The 26,309-nt window shown below is 45.5% G+C and overlaps 1 protein-coding gene across 1 annotated transcript in view; it reads right to left on the reverse strand.

Moving 5' to 3' along the window:
- LOC138566161 (amine sulfotransferase-like) overlaps positions 1–26,309 on the reverse strand; it is a 974,685-nt gene that overhangs the window by 178,384 nt on the left and 769,992 nt on the right. Inside the window, exon 6 of the mRNA XM_069643191.1 lies at positions 21,372–21,466. Coding sequence (XP_069499292.1) covers positions 21,372–21,466 — 95 coding nt within the window. The remainder of the gene's footprint in view (positions 1–21,371; positions 21,467–26,309) is intronic.

A 26,309-nucleotide genomic window follows, 5' to 3' on the forward strand; every position in this document is an offset into this window, starting at 1 on the left:
CCATTTCAACCCGGAGGTGCGTGTGCCTTTAATGTCAGTTGTACCAGCTGAATCAGCTGACCTTTAAAAAGGCCGCCTCAACGTCCTTGCGGCGTAAGCCCTCGGTGAAAGGGCGAGTGACGGTGCTGTATTCTGCTCATTTTTCTCTGCAGCTCTGCTTCCCGACAGAGACCCCTGTTTGCTTCGCTCGTCGATAAGGAAGATAAGGAAGATAGAACAGGGAAAGAACTGTTTTCCATTTCCACCCGCAGGTGCATGTGCCTTTAATGTCAGCTGTACCAGCTGAATCAGCTGACCTTTAAAAAGGCTGCCTCAACGCCCTTGCGGCATAAGCTCTCGGTGAAAGGGCGAGTGACTGTGCTGTTTGCTGTTTGGTGGCTTGGCGGTGAAGGCGGAGCTGCTCTCTTGCCTTGGAGGAAGTCCCGGCACAGGGAGCAACCAGCACCATAACGGAGCCACTGAGGAACAACGACAACAGTGATTTTGCCTTCACCAATCCCTGTTTGTATTCGACATCGGGCTTGGGCTCGGAATGCCGGAAGAAGGACGATTGCTACAGAGTACTCGCCGGCGAGAAGAAGAGGTAAGATTGGTGTAGTCTCCCCTTTAGCCATCATTGTCCCCCGAACCTCCCCTCTCCCCCACGCTTAGTGGTCTGATTTCAGCACCCTTACCACTGGCTCCGGGGAGCAGAGACACCGCGGGGGGCTCCCCGCCGCATGCGCTCAAGGACCCGTGCACTGAAACCACAGCAGCTCCCAATGTGCCTGATGCATCCGCTCCGGTTCCTGCATTCATTGTCATACCCGATCTTAACATTTGCACAACTTCTGTTGCTAACACAGAGCTGCTACCGCCCCAGCCTGTTTCAAACTGTCGGACCCCTAGTGCGCCGTTCAATATTATAACCGCCCAAATTCATACACATCCCTCAGACAATCCGCCATTGCAGAACCAGGCCTGCTTATCGTTTGGTGATGATGGAGAGGTGGTCCCTGTGGACGAGACTTGCCATGATCTCTTGCCCGTCCTGTCGGCTCCAGAGGTTCCAGAGGTTCCAGAGGCGGTTGGGGGCCGCGCCACGCTGAAAGGCGGTGTGGAGTCGCCTGAGGTGACCCCTGGAGCTGAAATGGTAAAGAGGAAGGCCGACCCGGGAGCGCCAAGGGGAGGGGGAGTGCTCCACCGACCGCCCTCTGGCCATCCTATCCCTCGAGAGGTCGACCGGCCAAGCAGGCGTGACAGCAGCATACTGAAAGCCGTAAGTGGCGGTGACGCTGCTCCTACTAATAGACCTTGTTGCCCTTTAACAAAAAGAAAGACAAAAAGGACCCCGAAAACCTGCTGCCTCAAATGATTGTAGGGGCGTATGCCTATGACTGTAAATAGACAGAAACCTCCGGTTCTACCTGATGTAGATGGTTCCCCTATTAGTAAAGACTTGAACAAGAACCCCATGATCAACAGCAAAATAATCGCCAAGAAATCACCAAAGCGAATGTACAGGAAAATTAAAGGCCATCAGCCACTACTATCAGCTGACCTAAAAATGTTTTTCCTTAAACAAAGATTAACGAGCATCGCTCAAACGGGCACCTCTGCCCATGACCTCTCAGACGCAGAGCTCCTAGAGGGTGCCTCATCCGCCATGAACGACCTGGACCACCTGTCTTTAAAAGTAGCATCATTAGCAGATTTGGAAGCCTCTGACGTAGCAGCCATCAAGGAGAATATCTTTGTTCCACATCCAGATATGACAGTCCTGAGTCCACTGACTCTAAATAAAAAGCAAATGGATAGGCAACAAATAGTCATTAGTTGTCCGTCCTCATCCAAACCACCAGATCAAAGAGACCTGTTGCCCCCACATGCACATCAGATTTTATCTGAGAGTACAGCTTCAAGTGCCCCGGCCAGGAGTCCTGGCATTTCGTCCTTTTCTATACCAAGCGGGCGTAAGGAAAATGGTCTTTCAGTCCGGGAAATGGCGACAAACCTTCTAATATCTCAGCATTGGGTCCTGTGATAATAACTACACCCACTTCAAAGAGGAGGAGCAGTTTTGGTCCGTTTCCGCCCCGTGTACTGTCTAACTTGGAAAGAAGCGAGCCAACTCCTATCTCTCCCTGTTTGTCTGAGAAAAGTCCGAAGAGTATTTTGGACCAGAAGTCTCACACCACTCCTAAGAAACCGGACTTGATGTCCCTCTTGTCTTCCATTACCATCGCCCTTGCACCCTTCGCAAAGTTATACGAAGGAATACATGACACTCTGAGAGACCACACGTCTTTGATCGCCATGATGCATACCAAATTAATATTCCTGGAAGGTTTTGTTACAGCCTTGGAGAAACCACCCCACTTGCTTCAGAATACTAAGGCGATCTTGCCAGGCTGTCAAACGACAAATGGAACCCAACTAGCTCAACCTGCAGTCAACATAAGCACCCCTCCACAAATCGACCTTACAAGAGACGTGCATGAAGTCTTCACACGCACAATGGTTCTTTCGATCCCCCCTCAATCCAAAGTTCGGGAAAATACAAACAGCATAGGAGAGAAGAGGCCCATTCCTATTGATCTTCCCCTAACCTAACAATGGTTGTGTAGTCCTGAAACTGTCTGATCATTTACATCACTCACCTCCAGGGCAGCAACCCGGGAATGTGCCACTCACAAATTGTCAAGAAGAGCATAGAAACAAAGATTTTTGGAGAAAAGAAAAGTGAAGCCCCGTAACCAAGAGCCTAACGGCGTCCGCCATCCACCTGATGCACAGTCGACTCTTGGCCTAGGACCAAAGGACCAAACCTCTGGAGCACCTAACGAGGTTCGGCTGGCTAATCGAGTGACCAAAAAACCTTTGGTTATCAACCATCGGCTTCCACTCTGAACTCTTTGTGAGGACGATGATACTAGCTGCTTCACACAGACACTCCAGTGAAACATCAGAGACCCTCACAGATTTGATCAATCTTTCTCAGTTGCAGACCACGGAGGAAGACGATGAAGCTATAGCCCCCGAGTAGGGGAATGGCAACTTCGGGCCCGCCAAGTTCACCAGAATTTTTTACTCTATCTGAAAAAAGGAGGAACATAAACAATAAAGCTTCGGCCCTAACCAACGAAATAGCAGCACTTGACCCGCAAAGCCCTCCTAATTCTTTCACATTATCGGAAAAAAGGAAAAATCTGAACGGAAATCTACGGTCCATTTCATCTAAAGTCCCTCAGGGATTGAGAGACCTAAAGGCTGACTCAACTAATAGGTTTAAATCACGGTTTGGATTGGATGGGGATGACCTCAAACCACTAAAGGAGTGGCCAAGTCTTGCTTCTTCACATCATTTAATGAGAACTACAGACCACCCCTTATTCCAACAAGGCAAACTTAGTACCCAGAGCTCCCACTCCCGAAACATCGGATCAACAAGCCCTCTCCTTGCCAGACGGCCACCTGGAAATACCTACATACCGCGCAAGGATAATCATCAACAAATCAATGTGAGAAGGAACCAGTCTTTCACATTCGAATCAATACTGCACAAGACCTCAAACCTGATCCTGAACCGCAGAACAGTTATCCAGATTCTGCAGTGTCCCAAATTTGCGGCACCTAAGGTCTGAAGATATCAGAATTGTAGAATTTGGCATCAAACTTAGAACTGACTTTGTTTTTCTGCACATTCCATCACAACTGGTTGGCTCAATGCTTGCCAAAGAGACGGAAAACCTGCAAATTTTAGGATTCGACCTAACTCTGATCGACCGTTCAAGATCTTTAACTCTTACAAGCGAAAGCTTAACGGTCAGGGATCAAGCCCAGTTTCAAATGAATAAGAAGGAGCTTTGCCCACCAACTGTAGGAAAAAATGTGCACCCTTGGGAGCCGAAATCGCAGACCAACCTCGACTTAATGAATATCGGAAGAAAGCCTCTAGGTCTTCGACCTAACATTAAAATAACTGTGATTCAAGAAACCCTGCCCGCAAATGATCTTGCGACAGGACGGCAGGTTGACAGAGATACTCCTGCGCCTTTAGCTGATGATCGGCCATGGATCCAGGACGCACTCTGCAAGGGCAAAGCATAGCCATTCAGCACATTGCCTCTGCATGGTAAAGGACTCCAGAATAAACCACCACGGAATGAGGATCCTACCTGCCTTACAGACAAAACCAGGCGTCTCCTTTAAGGTTGGCAAGTTGGAATACTAGAGGCTTTCACCATCTCACGGCCCCAAGTGATGTAAATCTGGGTGACTATGATATATTATGCTTACAAGAGACTTGGCTGACCAACCGTCCACATCTAGACGGCTACGACGTGACAACAGCGGACGCAGCAAAGGGAAACATGGGACACCCTTACTCAGGCCTCTTGACAGCTATGAGAATTGGAGTGGGCTTACATCTTACTAAAACCATCCACTCAGACCTGTCCTGTTTGGCGACCATAGTGGAATGGCAACCATCTGCTGATTTTATTAAGATCAATAGACCTGGTAATTTGCTAATAATAAATTGCTATTGGAACCCGTCAGCAATTTCGACCTGGTTACGACAATATTGGACAAAGCTACATTGTGTTGGCAACGCAAATTAAAGGAAAAAAACCCCAAAAAGCCACCAACATGGCCGCCTCAAGAGGTCTTAAATGGACTCGCTTTGCGAAGGCGAGAGGCTTACTTCATCTTAAGAAAAACCAAAACAAAATGGATGGTTTCGACTATGTCAATATCCACTCGTGGGAAAGACACCTCCAATCTGGAGATCTAGATCACATCTTTGTCTCGCCTGACATCTTTCAGTTAAATGCAGGCATTACCACCAGAAGGATGTCAAGGAGTTCCCCCCTTCTCACCGTGGTCCGGTGTTTGCCAGTGTCTTAGATCGCTGCCTTCTTGCGAACGCTCCTGGTCTTGAACAGCGCTGCTCGAGTCTCGTCTGGTTCCAGGTTGCGTTTAGTTCCGAGATCGCGGAGTCCAGGAATCCGGGAGTCTGGGAAAGGCTAGAAATGCTCGGAACCAGGAAGGGGGAAAGGGACAGGAGTGGGTAATAGCACTGGGACAAAGGAAACAATACCACGAGTTACGAACACACGTCTGGGCTACTCTGCAATAGCATTGAGACGCGCGGAGCCACGGAAGGCGTGGTCTATAAATAGATCACATCACGTTCAACGCATGGAGCGAGCAAGGGCTTCAGCTCTGAACGGCCATGTTGGAAGTAGTACGGAATGTAAGCCCCGTTGAGACAAGGACCAGGTGGTCCAAAAGGGGCGTGATCTAAAGTTCATGACAGCATGCCTCCTCCGAAGGCCTTTCCCTCCAGGTTTGCCCGGGTGCATTAGGGACACCTCATATTCCAGTTGGTTGTCAACCAGTAGAGGAGGAGGTTTACTGGATTTTCGAGAGGATTGGATGAAGGGCTTCAATAGGGATGTGTGAAAAACTGGATGAATTCTTTTCCAGGAGTCAGGTAGCTTGATTCGATATGAGACAGGATTGATAATCTCCTTGATGGGAAATGGACCATTGTAGCGGGGAGCCAGCTTGTTTGGTCGCAGGTGTCGGGGGAGTAGTTTTGATGACAACCACACTCGGTCACCGACCGTATAGGAAGGACCTGGTCTTCTCTTGGAATCTGCATACCTCTTGGTCTGTAATCTGGCTTTCTCTAAGTGTTCTTTAGCCTCCCGGTGAATGTTGATAAGAGCTTAGATCCAGGAGTCAACAGTAGGTACTGGTGTAGGGTAAGGAAGAACCGAGGGTAAGACGGATGGATGGAACCCCTGGCTACAATAAAAGTGGCTGGTCTGTAGCGCTGAGTGTTCGGAGTTGTTGTAAGCGAATTCCGCAACGGGTATCAGGAGAGACCAGTCATCCTGGACCTTGGTGGTGAAACATTGGAGATATTGTTCCAGGGTCTGATTTGCACGTTCTGTTGCTCCGTTGGTTTGGGGGTGATATCCTGAAGAGATAGCACGTTGGATTGCTAGTACCCGACAGAGGTGTTTCCAGAATTGTCAAATGTATTGGGGACCCCAGTCAGATATGATCTTGGAAGGAAGCCCATGTAGTCGGAATATGTGTTCCAGAAATATTCCAGCTAGCTCTGAAGAGGAGGGTAGTTTCATCAGTGGCGTAAAATGGGCCATATGGGTAAACAAATCTATGGTGACCATGATGGTAGTATATCCTCAGGAAGGTGGTAACTCCACTATGAAGTCTGTAGTGATGATTTCCCATGGTTTAGAGTGTAGAGTGGGCTGCAGAAGATGACCCGCCGGTCTTTTGTTATTATGTTTATTTTGGGCACAGTTTATACAAGCCTGGATGTATTGCTGCACGTCAGACCTCATTTTAGGCCACCAGAACTGTCTCTGTATAAGACGGAGGGTGTTGGTGATACCTCGGTGCCCGGAATGGAGTGTGTCATGACAAAGGTTTATTATTTTTTGCTGTAACTTCCGTGTAGGAATGAGTAGTGCATTGTCCTTGAATAAGTAGCCTTCCTTGGCTCTTAATTTCCAGTGATTTCGTGTTGAAATGTCCTTCCATATTTCTGAGGGTTGAGTTTGCAATCGGACTTCTACCAGGAGATCAACTGCTTGGGCTACGAAGATCGTGGGAGAGAACATTTTAGGAAATGCCTTATCTTCAGTGGTCACATAGTCAGGACGGCGAGACAAGGCGTCAGCGATCAGGTTCTGTGATCCAGGGACATGGGTAATGTGGAAATGATACTGGGCAAAAAAGTAGGCCCAACGTGCCTGACGACTGTTCCTGCACTCCAGTGACTGTAGAATCTGAAAGTTTCGATGATCAGTACGGACTTGGACAGGATGTCTGGCTCCCAGAAGTAGGTGTCGCCATTCAGTGAAGGTTTGGCGAATGGCTAAGAGTTCCTTTTCCAGGACGGAGTAGTGTGTTTCACTAGGTGTTAAGGTTCTTGAAAGATAAGCAACGGGGTGTTCCAAATCATCCTCCATTTTCTGCTTCAACACTGCTCCTATAACGTAATTAGAGGCATCCGTTTCCACTAAAAAGGGTCGACTTGTATCGGGTTGAGCCAAAATGGGAGCTTGTGTGAACTCAGTCTTCAAACGCTGGAATGCAGTTTCTTGTAATGTTGACCAGACAAATGGGGTGTCCTTCTTTAGTAGAGCCACTATGGGTTGTACAATCTTGGAAAAGGTGGCTATGAACTTCCGGTAGAAATCGGCTAGTCCTAGGAAGGATTGGATTTGTTTCACAGACGTGGGAGTAGGCCAGGCGAAAATGGCCTTTACCTTTGAAGGGTCCATGCCAATCCCCTCTGGACTAAGGATACCCAGATAGTGCACAGAGGTAACGTGAAACAAACATTTTTCAGGCTTGGCTAAAAGGTGATGTTCTCGGAATCTTTGTAGAACTGCCTTAACATGTCCTTCATGCTTCAGAGGGTCCTTGGAAAAAATCAATATGCCGTCCAGATAGACAATGACGAAGAGAAACAACATATCAGAGAACACCCTATCCATAAAACGTTGGAATACTGCTGGGGCATTGGCTAGTCCAAAGGGCATGACCAGGTACTCGTAGTGGCCAAAGGGTGTTCTAAAGGCGGTCTTCCACTCGTCTCCTTCCCGGATACGGATCAAATGGTAGGCACTCCTGAGATCCAATTCGGTGAATATTACGGCTCCTCTCACAGCTTCCAGGATATCCGAGATCAGGGGCAGTGGGTACCGATCCTTGAGGGTGCATTGATTTAAGCCTCTATAGTCCAGGCAAGGTCTGAGTTCCCTGGTATCCTTCTTGGGCAAAGAACAATGAAGCACCCGCTGGAGATTTCGAGGGTCTTATGGTGCCGTTTTCAAGATTAGTGTCTAGGTATTCCCGAAGGGCCTTTTTCTCGAGTTCGGAAAGAATGAACAATCTACCGAAGGGAATTACAGCTGAGGGATCCATATCTATGGCACAGTCTTCGGGCCTGCGAGGGGGTAAGGCTTGGACTATGGCAGTAGAAAATACATCAACATATCCCTGATAGGCCTCTGGAATTTGTATGATATTGGAAACCAGGAGTGGTGTTTCTTGGTCTCTTGGTGGTTCTTTACAAGTTACCGAGGAGGGGTCTAGGGATAGACAGTGGGACATACAGAACTCTGAGCCCAGGAATAAAGATCCTGCTGTCCAATTGATATACAGATTGTGTTTTTGTAACCAGGGCATCCCCAAAACCATGGGCTAATGGGCTGACTTAATGATGTCGAATGTAATCCGCTCTTGATGATGGTTTATGGAAAGTTGGATCTCTTTAGTCTGCAGGCTTATGGGTCCTGAAGAGAGGGGTCTTCCGTCAATTGCTTCCACCGGCTGCATGGTGTTTCGTGTCTCGTACGGAATATGATGACTAACAACCCAGTCTTGATCAATGAAAATTCCCATAGCTCCGCAGTCCACGAAGGCCAGAATGGGATAGGTCTTGTCTTTGGAGGGCAACAGGAAGGCCTGTAGTATCACCAAACTGTTTTGTCCAAGAGAGTTCAAGGCTGGAATTGATGTGGAGCAAACATCTCTCTCCCGAATCTCTGTTCCATTTAAGATCAGGAGCTGGCGTTTCCCGAACGCAGAGGAGGTGCCAGAGGACATTCCCTGACCAAATGTTTGTCTGAAGCACAATACATACACAAACCCGTATGGATCCTTCTCAATCTTTCTTGAGATGATATGGGTCCACGAAAGGCTCCAATTTGCATGGGTTCAGGTTCTGGGGCTGGACTTGGGTTTGCGTCCGTTCTGGCTGTGCTCTCAAAGGACGTCTTGGGTGGGTTTCCCTTGGATTTCTTCCTTTCAGCCTTCCTTTCCTGGATGCGAAAGTCTATTTGCAAGGCCAGGTCCATTAGTGCTTGGAATGAATTTGGTCTGGCCACCCTGGCCAGTTCATCCTTGATCTCATTGTTTAGGCCTCTCCTGAACAGGGTAAAACTAGCCTCAGAGGACCAGTCTGCTTTCTTAGCCAATTGTTTAAATCTGGTCACATAAGTGAGCATATCTTGGGAGCCCTGTTGAAAGTCCAGCAAGCGTTCTTGGGCAGTATAGACCTGCTCTGGACGGTCAAACATGCCTTTAAGGTCCTGTATGAACCCATCGTAGTCGCCTAGGAGGGCATCGCCGGAGTTAACAAGGGGTGTTGCCCAAGTTAAGGCGTTGCCGGAAAGGTGGGATATGATGAAACCCACCTTAGCCCTAGGAGTCGAGAAATAATAGGGCTTAAAGGTAAAGTGGACCAGGCATGAATCCAGGAATCCACAAAGTGTTTTTGCCGAACCATCATACTTGTCAACAATACCGCCCAACAGGGCACCCTCCTTTGTAGCAGAATCCCGGGATAAGACCAATTGTTTGAGCGCAGCGTTTTCCGCCTTAAGATTTTGAACCTCGGTTGATAATTCTTGCATGCGTCGCATTAAGTCCTGCACGGCGGCTTCCATCTCATTTTTAGGTTCGATCGGGTGGCGTCTCAAACTGTCAAGGAGTTCCCCCCTTCTCACCTGGGTCCGGTGTTTGCCGGTGTCTTCGATCGCTGCCTTCTTGCGAACGCTCCTGGTCTTGAACAGCGCTGCTCGAGTCTCGTCTGGTTCCAGGTTGCGTTTAGTTCCGGGATCGCGGAGTCCAGGAATCCGGGAGTCCGGGAAAGGCTAGAAATGCACGGAACCAGGAAGGGGGAAAGGGACAGGAGCGGGTAATAGCACTGGGACAAAGGAAACAATACTGCGAGCTACGAACGCACGTCTGGGCTACTCTGCAATAGCATTGAGACGCGAGGAGCCGCGGAAGGCGTGGTCTATAAATAGATCTTGCCGCGTTCAGCACATGGAGCGAGCAAGGGCTTCAGCTCTGGACGGCCATGTTGGAAGTAGTACAGAATGTAAGCCCCGTTGAGACAAGGACCAGGAGGTCCAAAATGGGCGTGATCTGAAGTTCATGACAAAGGACGCATAATAGCGACCATAACATTGTGGAATTATTGCTCCCTCGGATTAACACGGCCTGGTCATCTGTAATGACGGTGGGTTTAGAACCCAACAACGCTGGAAATAGACTTTGTTTAACCTCCGAGGATATAAGAACGGTTACTAAAAAGTACTACGAAGCACAAAATTTTGATACAGCCCTCCAAAAAATTCTGGACTACAGACCGCTCCTTCTCCCATTTAGCTGGGGCCCTTCAAATAAGATGACAACTACAACTCGCTGCCGTACTTTTGACCTCGAAGTACATGAGACAAAAAGGGCTATGAGGAGGGCAAAACGGCAGCCGCAAAATCATCTAACCCAGAGGTCATACTAAACGCGGTTCTTCATGTCAAAGCCTACAAAACCTGCGTAACACAACATAAACATAGGCTTTTTCAACAAGATGCCGAACAAATGTTAAGAATTCTCAGCAACAAAAAATCTAAAGACTTTTGGGCTCTGATCCAAGGAGCCTCGAAGACAAATTCAGTGGTTACAACTAACAGTGTAAGTGAGAGGGCCTGGACATCCCATTTTGGTTCCCTATTTGACGACCCTTACCATCACAGTGGATTTGGAGAACCAACAGAACCAACTGTAATATGGAAATTCGATTATGATGCACCTGAAATCATGGAAAAAATAAAAAGGCTTAATAGATCAAGGGCACCTGGCCCGGACGGCTTGACAAATGCCATCTTAAAAGAACACCCAAAGGAATGGTCAGACTTTATCCTTGCTATCTTTCGTGACATCTCGAAAGGAAAAACAATCCCAGCCTCTTGGAAGCTAGTGGTGATAGTTCCAATCTTCAAAAAAGGAGACAAGTCTAAACCGAAGAACTTCAGACCAATAGCGTTATTGGATGTAATAGGCAAAATGTGTGGAACCTTCCTTTTGGAAAAATGTGTGGGCTGGTCTATTAGCATCAACGCAATGGATCCTTTCCAGATGGGATTCGTTAAAACTATGGGAACCTCTATAAACATCATGCTTTTAAGCATTCTGAAACATAAGGTGCACTCCAAAAAAAGTGATCTTTTCATAGTGTTTGTGGACCTTGTCCAAGCCTTTGACAAAGTGGATCGCCATCTCCTCTGGACAAAGTTGGAGACATTGGGCTGCCCTGAAAACATATTAGGCCCTTTAAAAGCACTCCACACAGGGACCAAAATTCAGGTGCGACTAAATCAAGCAGGGCTCTTAACATCGCCAATCCCGACATATCTGGGGGTGAAACAGGGCTGCCCACTGGCCCCGGCGGTGTACAACTTTTTCACCTCAAATAGCCATCTTTTTGAGCCAAACTTGAGATCATTCCCTCCTTCAATAGGCGATGAAAGAGTAACCCGACTGGTCTATGCAGACGATCTCATTTTAATAGACCAAACAAGAATCGGCCTTCAAAGGCAGTTGGACAGCTTGCAGAGGTATGCCACTCTGAACCACCTTGAAATCAACCAAGCTAAGACAAAAATCTTGCATTTTAAACGAGGGACCCAGAAAACAGAATGTTTTACATGGACAGTGGATTCGAGCTTGATCGAAAAAGTTGAGATCTTCAAATACCTGGGTACCATCGTAAACAATAGCTTGGTAGAGACCCCCAAGCAAAACAACTGGCAAGCCAAGTAAAAATCATGGAGGCAAAATTTGGACGATTCTCTCTGGCCGCAGCCATAATTTACTACAAGGGTAAGATAGTTTCATTGCTAATTTATGGCTCGGATGGAGTCCTGGGCCTCCCAGCCGAGATCTGGGGGCGCCTGGAATTAATCATCTGGAAAAAATCATTATATATTCCAGACTCGATCCAGATTGATGTTGTGCGCAGAGAACTATCCTTGTCATCGCTTGACGCAGTAGTGGAATGGAAAAGGCTATCTCTGTATCGAAAAATCTTGCTACCGAACTGCCCGAAGGTGCTGGGCCTAATAAAGAGAGAAATTGAGACCAACCTGTCTGTAAACTTGTCCAACTGGGTGCGCAACCTTAAAAAACTATTGGCAGACCTGTGCTGCTCAGAAGAAGACCTTATGTTAAACCCCATGCGGGTAAAAGAAAAACTCCTTTGCGCTGATTGGATCCGAAACTTGGATAAGGCAAGTGCCTCAAAATTGGTTGGCGAAATTCCACACCCTATTCGGAAGAGAAATGAGCTGATGCCATACCTACTAAGTTTCTGGACAGGCAAATAAGAGACACGTTTATGAGAAAACGCCTTAATTTAATTCCAACTAACGAAATCCAGACTATTAGAGGGACGAATCAATCACTTGGCTGCCGATTCTGCAAGGTTGAGTCTGAAAATGAATCCATCAAACATGTTTTGATCAACTGTCCCGGCTTGACTGTGGAGCGTCATCAAATTCTAACACCTCTCTTACAATCCCTACAAACATTGGATGATTACCAATGATGGACTGCTTTGATGAGCGGGACTACAACATCATGGGTGATCCCAGTAGTTCAGTTTATTCGGAAAGTCTACCCAGTTACACCTGAGCGATAGTAAATCTGCACCCTGGAAGCCTATCTCATGGGCGGTCTTGTGAGATTTAGATCGAAATGGTTTGCCAGAGAATGGGAAAAGTGAAAACTTGGATCTTACTTAAATGTTTGTTTGTCTTTTTTGTAAAAATTGCAACGCAATTAATTTCAAATAAAATAAAAAAAATAAAAAAATCTTTTTATTTTTGTTTTGTTTTGCTACTTTCCTAGGGGCAGATGGGTACATTATTGTGGGCATAACGTACTGCCCCATGCATTGGGTGGCCATTCCAATGTTTTCTGGTAGCCCTGTCCCCCCCATCCCAAATGGATGGGGGGCATCTAATGTGCTCCTTCCTCGTGGCTGATTGCACTAGCAATCTGCCCCCAGGGAGGGCTACATGAGAGGCCCACATCCATTTGGGGTGGGGGTGTGAGAGGGCCACCACCCTTTCCACTAAAAACATCCCTGGTGGTTTAGTGGCCCCCCACACCCACCCACAACTAGTTATATATTTTTTGTTTTCTTTTGCCCCTTTCCTAGAGGCAGATGGGCACATGTGTGTGCCCATCTGCCCCCAGAGAGTCAAAACGTACTTCCCCAGGCTTGGGGAGCCTGTGCCAATATTTCTGGTGGCCTCTCACCCCCACCCCAAATAGATGGGGGCATTTCATATACCCCCTCCTAGGGGCAGAAATCTGCCCCCAGGGAGGCTTACATGAGGTGCCCCCCATCCACTTAGGATAGGGGAGAGAGGGCCACCACCCCTTTCAAGGCACGAAAATCCTGGTAGTCTAGTGGGCCCCCAGCCGCACCCAAAACTTGTTTTCATTTTTTTTCCCCTAGGATCAGACGTTTTGGGAATACGAGCGGTTGGGATCCTTACAGAAACAGAGGCATTTCTGACATAGCAGTACCTGTGGCAAGGCCTATACTCTTAAAGCTTTATTTGAAAGTGGTTGGACAGCCACAGATATTGACCTTTGGAAGACAGATATGCTAGACAGAATCACCTCAGTGGGTGTGGACATTTGCGTCGAGAGAGGCCTTTTAAACCAGTCCCTACAGAGCCTATATTGACTTCCACTGTCAAAGAAGAGTACTTCAAGCTGAACTGCCTCTCTGCAGACCTGTATTTTCACCTGCAATTGGTGGAGGGCATATTAGCAGACAGGGATGCTCAGATTAAGTGGTGCCAGGAATAGGCACAGAAAAAGTCTGAAGATCTGCAGAGCGCTGTAAGGGTGTTAAAGAAGGAAGCTGACACAAGAGTGACACGTTTTGTTGCTGTAGACGTTTATTGAAATAAAAGAAAACATCACTATCCCTATCTCTGGAGAGGGGTTTCCTTGCTTCAAACTAAAAGTAAAGGATCTGTCAGAATGTCTGTCCAAATGAAAGTCTGCTGTCCTGTGTCACAACCTACATCTATCCGTTATACTATGACTAAAGACTAATACAAACCAACATAAAATGTGTTCTCCAGGTGAATGACGTCCTCCTCCCGGTATACAGGTAGTATTCACAAAATGTTCTCTTCCAGCCAGGTGTCAGGGGGAATGACTCCCTTCCCCTGGCTTGTAGCAATCTAACGAAAACTTCCTTCTCCAGGAGAATGACTCCCTTCTCCTGGTATATGGGTAGTGGTCCCAAAATGTCCTCTTGTAAATAGATGCCAGGGGGAATTACTCCCTTCCCCTGGCGGGTACTTCCAGCACTTTGTACAGTCAGCCTTCCGGGCCAGGAGAATGTCTCTTTCGCGCCTTGAAACACTCGTGTATAGGCGCGTTACAAATACCATATCATATCATATCATATCATATCCTTTCTCCTGATATTGGTATGCCCTTTCCAGTACAGTCCACAACAAGGACAGGGGGAATGACTCCCTTCCCCTGCCTGGAGTCTCTTCAGTGTACTTGAAAGGATTTGGTTTTCTCACCAGGACAATGATTCCCATGCTCCTGGTGTATGAGAGTTCTTTTACAACTTGGGTGTTTATCTCAGTATTCTTCCACTGGATCTACTTATGGAGTCCCACAAAGACAAATTCGTTTTTTGTGTATCCTCCTTTTTGCAAATTGTCAAGGAAGCAACTAAGGAGGAAAGTCAGGACCTTCCTGTAAGAGATCAAGTTAAATTAACAAGAAAGGAGGGGTAGTGCTTCCGGGGGGACTGTTTATTTGTGCCCAACAGGATACTCCAATTGCAGATCCTTTCTTGGGGACATGATACCCGAATTTACAGACATAAGGGAATGGTGGCTACCACAGATCTCATAAATCGGTCCTTTTAGTGGCCTTGCATCAATCAGGATATAAAGAAATATGCGTTGTCTTGCCCAGTTTGCACTAAAAATAAGCACACCACTGCTATACTAATTGGGTTTCTTATGCAGCCCACGCAACCCACTGAACCGTGCACTCATTCATCCACTGATTTCTTGGTTGATCTTCCTCGCTCTCAGGGTTGTTCAGCCAAAATGATAACTGTGGACAGTTTCAGCAAGGTGGCCCATTTTCCCCCATTAAGAGGAGTTTCTACAGCCCCAAAGATGGCGCAAGTCTTCTTGAGAGACATAGTCCGTTTGCACAGTCTTCCCGGTACTGTTTTGTCCGATCGAGGAACACAGTACACATCCTTGTTTTGGAAGACATTGTGTCAGTCACTGGGCATAGACCAAGCTTTAACGTCAGGATACCATCCACAATTCAATGGTCAGACGGAACACCTCAACTGCACGATGGAGCAGTACCTTTGTTGTTTGACCAATCTAGAACAAGACAAGTGGGTAGGCCTTTTACCAAGAGCAGAATTTTCCTATAATAATGCTTTTCATACGGATATTGGTATTAGCCCTTTTTTTGTTTTAGAGGTAGGCATCCCAAGTCTTTTCCCTCCAATTCACTGCCTTCTACCAATCTACACTCAATGGATTCATTGTTGGACTCTATTTCGGTACCCCAGAAGGCAGCTCTCAAGAATCTGGAAGAAAGCTGACAAAGATGCATGCAACAGGCCAATGCCAAGAGGCGGGCAGTTCCAGTTTGGCAGGTGGGATCTTCCGTTTGGTTGTCCCTAAGATAGCTGCCGAAGTGGGCTCATCCAACTAAGTTGTCTCCAAGATACATTTGTCAATTTCCTATATTGGCACAGATCAATCCAGTGGCATTTAAGTTAAAACTACCAATGTCCCTTCAATGGGTTCATCCTGTTTTTCATGCCTCTTTGCTACGCACATTTATTCTGGACAGATTCAAAAGGAAAAGACAAGGTAGTGATCTTGTCAGTGATTCTTCTCCTGTAAAGTACGAAGTAGAAAGAATCTGTGATTCCAGATACTACAAGGGAAGACGGCAGTATCTTGCTAGGTGGAAAGGTCATTCTCCTTCTGAAGATTTCATGGGAGCTTATATCCAACATGGCTACAAGACTTATCCAGAGTTTCCATAGTCTACATCCAGGGAAGCCTGATACCAGTACCCGCAGAAGGGGGCATACTGTCATGATATTCCCTCCTTGGAAGCTCTGGTACCACTGGAAGTGCCACCATTGAAGTGTTCCACATTGTTTCTACACTAACATGCACCACAGTCTAGTGTTTCTTTTTTTTCCTGCTGCTTTCCTCTGCGCTTGCTTGCCTTTTCCTCATTGCTGGTTTACATGGACTTTTTTGGACTATCCTTGTGGGTATCCCTACTGCAAATTTTCCCTTGGGAGAATTATCTGCTACAAGATTTCCTTTGAAGACCCAGCTATCTACAAGACCAAGGGTTTTTTCTGCCTGGAGGCTTTTTCCCCCTTTTGGGCTGGTACGAGAAGGCATGCATTCTGTCCTTTGGTTTACTTTCTCAGGACTTAGTGGTGACTTCCTAGAACAGACCCTATCTCTTCAAGAAGAAGAGTGCTACCAGGAGACAGACAACGCGCTCTAGGGCTGAACCATCGAAATTCGAAAACTCCACATCATCATCAGGTGAGAGTGAAGACGAGAAGTCTGCTGTTTTTGAGAGTAACATCACAGTGCACATATCCCATTGCAGTCGTTGGGCATATTACAGAAGGGGGCAGCCTGATGGGAGTAATTTCTGCACCCAGTTTGCCTCCCATTTGATGTGTTGTCATCTCAGAATGCATTGCATTAAACACTTTAACACTCTGAAATATTAAGTTCCACTCATTTGACCACTTTACTAATCGGCTCACCAGAGTTATCTCTCTGGCACAAATCAAACAATGTACTTTTCATCATGATAGCATAATTGGTTACTGACTTACATCGGTGCAATGAAATACAAATTCACCTGATTTGCATAGTAAAAATAACCTCAACCAAATTTGGATTTTTATACCACTATTGTTAGTACCTGTTAGTAACTGTCCTGAATCGTAGGCCTGGAGGCTGCTGCTGAAGAGGATGGGCAAACAACCAAGGCCATCAATGACCCTCGTAGAATATAACAAAGCAAGGATCACTGACCAATCCCGGTCTGACTGCCTGGTATAAGCGTATGTCTGGGAAGGCATGTCTTAGGAGGTGTCCTTCTCTTCACTACACTGGAAGGATGAGGATGAAGGATCAAGAATGGCACCAGGCTAGGGTTAAAAATAATACAATGAAAAACAAAATATGGGGATACGGGTTAAATATAGAGTAGAGTGGTTGTGATATGGAGGAATAGGGATGAAGAGAATTGCCTATGGTGAAGACAGACTAGGGCAGCGTGAACTGCAGCAAAATAGCCTTCTGTGGTTCAGAAAGAGTTAAATGGCACTCCTAAAGTTTCAACCTTTTACTATAGCATGGAGGAGCTTTACCAGCATGCCCCTCTGCCCCACCTGCCCCGTGTCACTATTGTAAATAGTTTTAAGACTGGACAAAATTAAAATTAAAATAAGCCAATATGGTTTATCTAAGCTAAAATGCCTCACTATGAGAAGATCCTAAGTCTAAACATGAGCGTAATGTTCAAGTTGCTGAAATTTGGAGCTGCTGCACTTTTCCTGGAATTTCTGCTGTTGCAAAGAAACAGTGTCTGGCGTCTGTGTGTTTTTTATGTACGAGAACCAGAAGTTGTTCCTTCTCCTCGGAGACTGCCTGACTAGCATCTGGCAGGCTGCCATCTAGAAGGCAGACACAACGCCAGATGCCAATTAGAAAGTTTCAAGGGATTCCGTAGTCCATGGTGTGACACATGGCTCCGGCTAATGGACTGTTGGCGTGAAAGGTATGTAGGGGGGTCTTAGTGGGGCTTTTGGGTTTGGTTAAGTGTTTGGCTTCTTGACGCAACACGTCATCTTGTAATCGTCATGTCGAATTCCTAACAATTGAATAGAGCATCTTCAACTGGACCTTTCAAAAGAAAAAAATATTTTTGCCACATACCTTATAAGTATTATGAGCAAAAAAGTATATCCCAATGAGACATTTAAAACACACATTTTGTTCTCACTTTCCACATATTACACATATTACATGCAGTCATCTGTTTTTATGCACACAATAGAACATCTAGTATGTTTGCTGTTGATCCAGAGCTGGAAGTACAGTATTTATAACTAAGAGACATGTCAGTGAGAAGGTCTTTAGACATTTGAAGTTCATAGGGGTTTTATGCCCCTCTTGTCCCAGTCCTGGGTCTTGTAGATTAAAGATAAAATCTTTGTTTTTTCAGGTATCTTTATTTTCTCATCCTTCAGTGGGGACTGGGAGATTGAAATAGCAGATTGGAGAAAACAGATCCACTTTTCAAGCTGAACCCATATTCTTTATTTTAAGAGGTTAAGCCCACTACCCAGATGCATTCTATAAACCTCTGCTCCTCCCCCTTATAATTAATTGCAAATGTGGCCTCCCTGTGAACTAGTCCCAGAGACTGTCATTATCTTTATTGCTGAGTTTCAGATGACTTTCAACTCCTTGATAAGACAAGGTAGACCAATCCTTTTGTGGACCACTGGACCGAGGACGTATCAACGCCACTAAACACCGAACACATGGGCCTATGAGGAGCCCAGCTGTCACATACAGGACAGACCAAGAATAACAATGCAGAACCCCACATGGGGCAAGAAACCACCACCACTAGCCTTGATAAAGACTCACAGGTCGAAACACATGTCGGATGACCTTAACTGGGACCATGAGCCCACACTAAAACTAATCTTATGAATAAAATCCTGCACTTATCACCAATCGCAAAACAGCGTGGAAAATCTATTTTCTGAAAAAACAACAAACTGCGAGGTATGCAGGGGAAAAACCCCTACCATACAACAAAGGAGGTGTGGGCTTCACCTCAAAATACACCCTGTGACCTTGCATTAACAATAAGGGCATCACAACAATAAACACAGCTTAGCAAGGTTGGTTCCAACCCTAGGCCCCAGTACAAATTGCAATCCTGTTGTGGCTTTGCTGCGGGAGGTGAATTTGAATAACCATTCAGAGTTCAGACTTATAGCTGGCGCTTGATTCAGGTTGGTATCATTAGCAATTGCCACTTGTAGATTTTCCTGTTCCCCTAGATTTGACATTTTCCATGAATACGGCATGAAATGGTCCACATTTATTACATAGGTAGGTTTCATAACCATGACCCTTGATTTCTGCAAGGGAAAATAAACACAAGCATCAGCAGAAAATACAGGCCAAATATCTGTTTTCCCCCTGGGGTTGAACAGTTCTCCCCACAGTTGCAGGATGTTCTCTTGTACTTGAAATGTTTATCTCTATATTGTGATGTTAGGGGACGTGAAAATATTGTATATCTGTTTTTCAAATGCTGTATGTAGGCCGCAGCTTACGTGCTTGTTTGGTGTTTTTTTTCGCTTTTTTATTGTAACTGGTTTTATACAAAACCTTATACAACTCACACACAAAGTACAATACATCAAATCATTATTAATAACTTAAGAGTAAGAATAAGTACTTTAAAAGTCTCAAACATATTGTTCAGTAGACATTTTTTTAAACACAGAGAAAACAAAAAAATGCAAGAGAAAACAGTGTACAACTCAGCATTCCCATCAGATTTCACAGATGCTCTTTCATTCAAGGTGTTCATAACTTTTCCACTTACTCACTCATATAATCGTTGCATTCTTTAGAAATTGGTCTCCACTGATTAAAAGGGTAGAAGGCGAACCTTGCAGAATGCATCTCCAAAAGTGTTCCGTATTCAGAGAGTTAGAGTCATGCACACATTTACCAAATAATTCTTCCCTATCCTTCTGGAGTACTGGACAAAAAAGCATTAAATGTTTTATGGTTTCCTGTGGGTATCTACAAAATCGACAAGTTGCTCTTTCCTTTAGTCCTCTTATTGCCAACACCTCTCCCCTTTGCTAGAGATTACATCTGAACCTTTTAAAAGTGTCTCGATATCGCCTATGCGGACACTGAGTTAGGTATTCTCTAACATCCCTCTCTTCTTACACTCCAGACTTAGTCCTTTGAATCGGTAATAGTTTGCCCTCGCTTCACCTGTCTCCAGCCAATCTGCATCCATAATCTTACGCTTTACATGTCCAGGATTAGTCAGCAGTAACGATCCATGATCACTTTACAATTTCCTTTAAACTTAGTAAGAACGGCCCCCTCCACCATTTTGTTGTTCATGTGGCTGCCCATTAGTGCACAAAGAGAGTTTTTTTTGCGCCAACCAGTGTTTTCCGATATAACAAAATAGATCTCAGGTGTGTTATTGCAGACAACGAGTTCAGGCCTAATTCACAACTAATCATCGCCAGGTCTACACAATTAGGTAACTTTAATGCTTTTCTCAGTATAAAGGCTTCTAATGTATCTAATTCCATGTTTTTGTTCCTAGACATCATTTCCAGCCCATACACTAACACTGGGATCACATTGGATCTATAAAATTGCACAAGTGCTTGTATAGTAAAGCAACAATTTTATTTTGCAATAAATGAGATCTGTGCCACATGCTTGTTTTTAAATAGCATGTTGATTCTTTGAATTACATTTCCCTACATATGATGGCAAAAAAGTGATTACATTTTGAAAGTTGCCAAATTGTCTGGGGCACATTTGATAGTGTCACCCCAGTTCTGCTACAGAAAAATGTAACTTGTACATACTATTTGTCATCCCACACCATACCATCACTCCCGTAAAATGCTGCGTTAATAAGGTGTGGTGCTTCATTAGACATATGTAGGTTATAAAAGGAGTTCTTACTGTCAGTTCCTTTGAATGAATAAAGAAAGGAAACTCAGGCAAGAAGTGGTTAGTCAGTGTCTGCATGGGCCATATTTTGTTAACGGTGCCGGTGCTTCAGGGAATTCTCTGCCGGTCAGGATCTGAACTACCGGCAGATTAGGCCTGCCGGTAGTTCACTGTCCCTACTGGCAGACTCGGAGTGAGCCCATCCGGTAACAGTGCTGGAACCGGTTGCAACGGCATAATTTCCAGTGTTGTTACCATACCGACACACTTGTAAGGAGGCCCATAGTGTTGTCTGAAAAAAAAGACTCTTTAGCAGGTCTGACTTTCATGGCAGAATTCATTTCCTGTTGCTCCTAAAATTTCAGAAAATATGGGACATTTCCCCTGGCAGATGGTAATCCGCCCCTCATGCCCTACAGAACTGTCTGCATAAACATGTGTTTCTAGTCAATACTTCTGGAACCTGGTGCTGCAAACCACTTCCCACATGTATGATAACATATTAAAGTGAGGCCCCTTATCCCATGTTGCGAAACAAGGTTCCTTTGACACTCTTTCTCGCTCACTGCAATTTGCGGTTTGTTTTTTAATTCCCCTTGTATAAAAGTTCACCAATCACCACAAGAAAGCATATACCTTTGCATATTTAAACAACATTATCATTAATATTGTATTAAAACCGCTTACCTTTACCATGTCTTCGAATTGAATTAAAAGAACATTGAAATTGTCCTTGTGTGCACACCAGCCTGTGACATGTTCAAACCAACAACCACCAAACACTAATAGACAGAAAATAGACAGAAAATATGTGAAGATGAATATACACATTTAATTACTGTATGACCTATTAACATTAGAATGCAAAAGCAAATGGCTATCATTAAGAGCTAACAATAAACTAACAATGGTATTACTTGTTCATATATTCGATTTACAGAAATATTCGAAAGCACTAATCAATAAATTATTAGCACAATTAGTGTGTCATCATCAGTTTTGCGTGGTGGAATCTCCTTAATTTCACCTTTGGTGAGATCCTCTTTAATGTTTGCATTTTATCCTGACTTTCCCCCAAAGAGTCCTGGTCCAAGGCATACTCAGAGACAACAGTCATGTACGTACCTTGGAGGAATCCTGACTTTCCCCCAAAGAGTCCTGGTCCAAGGCATACTCAGAGACAACAGTCATCTACGTACCTTGGAGGAATCCTGACTTTCCCCCAAAAAGTCCTGGACCAAGGCATACTCAGAGACAAAAGTCCTGTACGTACCTTGGAAGAATCCTGTCTTTCCCCGAAAAAGACCTGGTCCAAGGCATACTCAGAGACAAAAGTCATCTACGTACCTTGGAGGAATCCTGACTTTCCCCCAAAGAGTCCTGTTCCAAGGCATACTCAGAGACAACAGTCATCTACGTGGTTGTATACGAATTGTTTGTTTTACAACTGTTCGAATTACAATTGACCTTTTCACAATTGACCGAATTGTGAAGGTCAATTGTAACATATATGTGGGGGGAAACCCCCCACAACCACCTACCTAACGCCAAACCCCCCAAAACCCCTATATATATATAAATAAATATATATTACCAAACAGATATATATATATATCTGTTTGGTAATATTGTCAATTGTGAAAAGGTCAATTGTGACCCTTTAAATTTGGTCAATTGTTCATTCGAACAATTGTAAACGAACAATTTGGGTAATACCATCTATGTACCTTGGAGGAATCCTGACTTTCCCCCCAAAAAGTCCTGGACCAAGGCATACTCAGAGACAAAAGTCCTGTACGTACCTTGGAAGATTCCTGGCTTTCCCCCAAACAGTCCTGGTCTAAGGCATACTCAGAGACAACAGTCATGTACGTACCTTGGAGGAATCCTGACTTTCCCCCAAAGAGTCCTGGTCCAAGGCATACTCAGAGACAACAGTCATGTACGTACATTGGAGGAATCATGACTTTCCCCCAAAGAGTCCTGGTCCAAGGCATACTCAGAGACAAGAGTCCTGTACGTACCTTGGAAGAATCCTGACTTCCCCCCAAAGAGTCCTGGTCCAAGGCATACTCAGAGACAACAGTCATCTACGTACCTTGTAGGAATCCTGACTTTCCCCCAAAAAGTCCTGGACCAAGGCATACTCAGAGACAAAAGTCATGTACGTACCTTGGAGGAATCCTGACTTTCCCCCAAAGAGTCCTGGTCCAAGGCATACTCAGAGACAAAAGTCCTGTACGTACCTTGGAAGAATCCTGACTTTCCCCCAAAGAGTCCTGGTCCAAGGTATATTCAGAGACAACAGTCATCTACGTGGTTGTATACGAATTGTTCGTTTTACAACTGTTCGAATTACAATTGACCTTTTCACAATTGACCGAATTGTGAAGGTCAATTGTAACATATATGTGGGGGGAAACCCCCCACCTAATGCCAAACCCCCCAAAACCCCTATATATATAAATAAATATATATTACCAAACAGATATATATATATATATATATATATATGTATATATATATATATATATATATATATTTATATTTATATATATATATACAGTCAATTGTGAAAAGGTCAATTGTGACCCTTTAAATTCAGTCAATTGTTCATTCGAACAATTGTAAACGAACAATTTGGGTAATACCATCTACGTACCTTGGAGGAATCCTGATTTTCCCCCAAAAAGTCCTGGACCAAGGCATACTCAGAGACAAAAATCCTGTACGTACCTTGGAAGAATCCTGGCTTTCCCCCAAAGAGTCCTGGTCTAAGGCATACTCAGAGACAACAGTCATGTACGTACCTTGGAGGAATCCTGACTTTCCCCCAAAGAGTCCTGGTCCAAGGCATACTCAGAGACAACAGTCATGTACGTACCTTGGAGGAATCATGACTTTCCCCCAAAGAGTCCTGGTCCAAGGCATACTCAGAGACAAGAGTCCTGTACGTACCTTGGAAGAATCCTGACTTCCCCCAAAGAGTCCTGGTCCAAGGCATACTCAGAGACAACAGTCATCTACGTACCTTGGAGGAATCCTGACTTTCCCCCAAAAAGTCCTGGACCAAGGCATACTCAGAGACAAAAGTCATGTACGTACCTTGGAGGAATCCTGACTTTTCCCCAAAGAGTCCTGGTCCAAGGCATACTCAGAGACAAAAGTCCTGTACGTACCTTGGAAGAATCCTGACTTCCCCCCCAAAGAGTCATGGTCCAAGTCATACTCAGAGACAAGAGTCCTGTACGTACCTTGGAAGAATCCTGGCTTTCCCCCAAAGAGTCCTGGTCTAAGGCATACTCAGAGACAAGAGTCCTGTATGTACTTTGGATGAATCATGACTTTGCGCCAATGAGTCCTGGTCCAAGGCATACTCAAGAGACAAGAGTCCTGTACGTACCTTGGAAGAATCCTGACTTCCCCCCAAAGAGTCCTGGTCCAAGTCATACTCAGAGACAAGAGTCCTGTACGTACCTTGAAAGAATCCTGGATTTCCCCCAAAAAGTCCTGGTCTAAGGCATTCTCAGAGACAAAAGTCCTGTACGTACCTTGGAAGAATCCTGACTTCCCCCCAAAGAGTCCTGGTGCAAGGCATACTCAGAGACAACAGTCATGTACATAACTTGGAGGAATCCTGACTTTCCCGCAAAGAGTCCTGGTCCAAGGCATACTCAGAGACAAGAGTCCTGTTCGTACCTTGGAAGAATCCTGGCTTTCCCCCAAAGAGTCCTGGTCCAAGGCATACCCAGAGACAACAGTCATGTACGTATCTTGGAGGAATCCTGACTTTCCTGGTCCAAGTCATACTCAGAGACAAGAGTCCTGCACGTACCTTGGAGGAATCCTGACTTTCCTGGTCCAAGTCATACTCAGAGACAAGAGTCATGCACGTACCTTGGAAGAATCCTGACTTTCCCCCAATGAGTCCTCATCCAAGGCATACTCAGAGTCAAAAGTCCTGTACGTACCTTGGAAGAATCCTGACTTCCTCCCAAAGAGTACTGGTCCAAGTCATACTCAGAGACAAGAGTCCTGTACGTACCTTGGAAGAATCCTGGCTTTCCCCCAAAGAGTCCTGGTATAAGGCATACTCAGAGACAAGAGTCCTGTATGTACTTTGGGAGAATCCTGACTTTGCGCCAATGAGTCCTGGTTCAAGGCATACTCAGAGACAAGAGTCCTGTACGTACCTTGGAAGAATCCTGACTTTCCCCCAAAGAGTCCTTGTCCAATTCATACTCAGGGACAAGAGTCCTGTACGTCCCTTGGAAGAATCCTGGCTTTCCCCCAAAGAGTCCTGGTATAAGGCATACTCCGAGACAAGTGTCCTGTATGTACTTTGGAAGAATCCTGACTTTGTGCCAATGAGTCCTGGTTCAAGGCATACTCAGAGACAAGAGTCCTGTACGTACCTTGGAAGAATCCTGACTTCCCCCCAAAGAGTCCTAGTCCAAGTCATACTCAGAGACAAGAGTCCTGTACGTAACTTGGAAGAATCCTGACGTTCCCGCAAAGAGTCCTGGTGCAAGGCATACTCAGAGACAAGAGTCCTGTACGTACCTTGGAAGAATCCTGGTTTTCCCCCAAAAAGTCCTGGTCCAAGGCATACTCAGAGACAAGAGTCCTGTACGTACCTTGGAAGAATCCTGACGGTCCCCCAAAGAGTCCAGATCCAAGTCATACTCAGAGACAAGAGTCCGTACGTACCTTGGAAGAATCCTGATGGTCCCCCAAAGAGTCCTGGTGCAAGGCATACTCAGAGACAAGAGTCCTGTACGTACCTTTGAAGAGTCCTGACTTTCCGCAAAGAGTCCTGGTGCAAGGCATACTCAGAGACAAGAGTCCTGTACGTACCTTGGAAGAATCCTGACGTTCCCGCAAAGAGTCCTGGTGCAAGGCATACTCGGAGACAAGAGTCCTGTACGTACCTTGGAAGAATCCTGGTTTTCCCCCAAAGAGTCCTGGTCCAAGGCATACTCAGAGACAAGAGTCCTGTACGTACCTTGGAAGAATCCTGACTTCCCCCCAAAGAGTCCTGGTCCAAGTCATACTCAGAGACAAGAGTCCTGTACGTACCTTGGAAGAATCCTGGCTTTCCCCCAAAGAGTCCTGGTCCAAGGCATACTCAGAGACAAGGTCCTGTATGTACTTTGGGAGAATCCTGACTTTGCGCCCATGATTCCTGGTCCAAGGCATACTCAGAGACAAGAGTCCTCTACATACTTTGGTAGAATCCTGACTTTGCGCCAATGAGTCCTGGTCCAAGGCATACTCAGAGACAAGAGTCCTGTAGGTACCTTGGAAGAATCCTGACTTCCCCCCAAAGAGTCCTAGTCCAAGTCATACTCAGAGACAAGAGTCCTGTACGTACCTTGGAAGAATCCTGACGTTATCGCAAAGAGTTCTGGTGCAAGGCATACTCAGAGACAAGAGTCCTGTACGTACCTTGGAAGAATCCTGGTTTTCCCCCAAAAAGTCCTGGTCCAAGTCATACTCAGAGACAAGAGTCCTGTACGTACCTTGGAAGAATCCTGACTTCCCCCCCAAAGAGTCCTGGTCCAAGTCATACTCAGAGACACAGTCCTGTACGTACCTTGGAAGAATCCTGGTTTTCCCCAAAAG

Source organism: Ambystoma mexicanum, chromosome 2p, assembly GCF_040938575.1.
Source record: "Ambystoma mexicanum isolate Mex_15411 chromosome 2p, UKY_AmexF1_1, whole genome shotgun sequence".
NCBI classification, from domain to species: Eukaryota; Metazoa; Chordata; class Amphibia; order Caudata; family Ambystomatidae; genus Ambystoma; species Ambystoma mexicanum.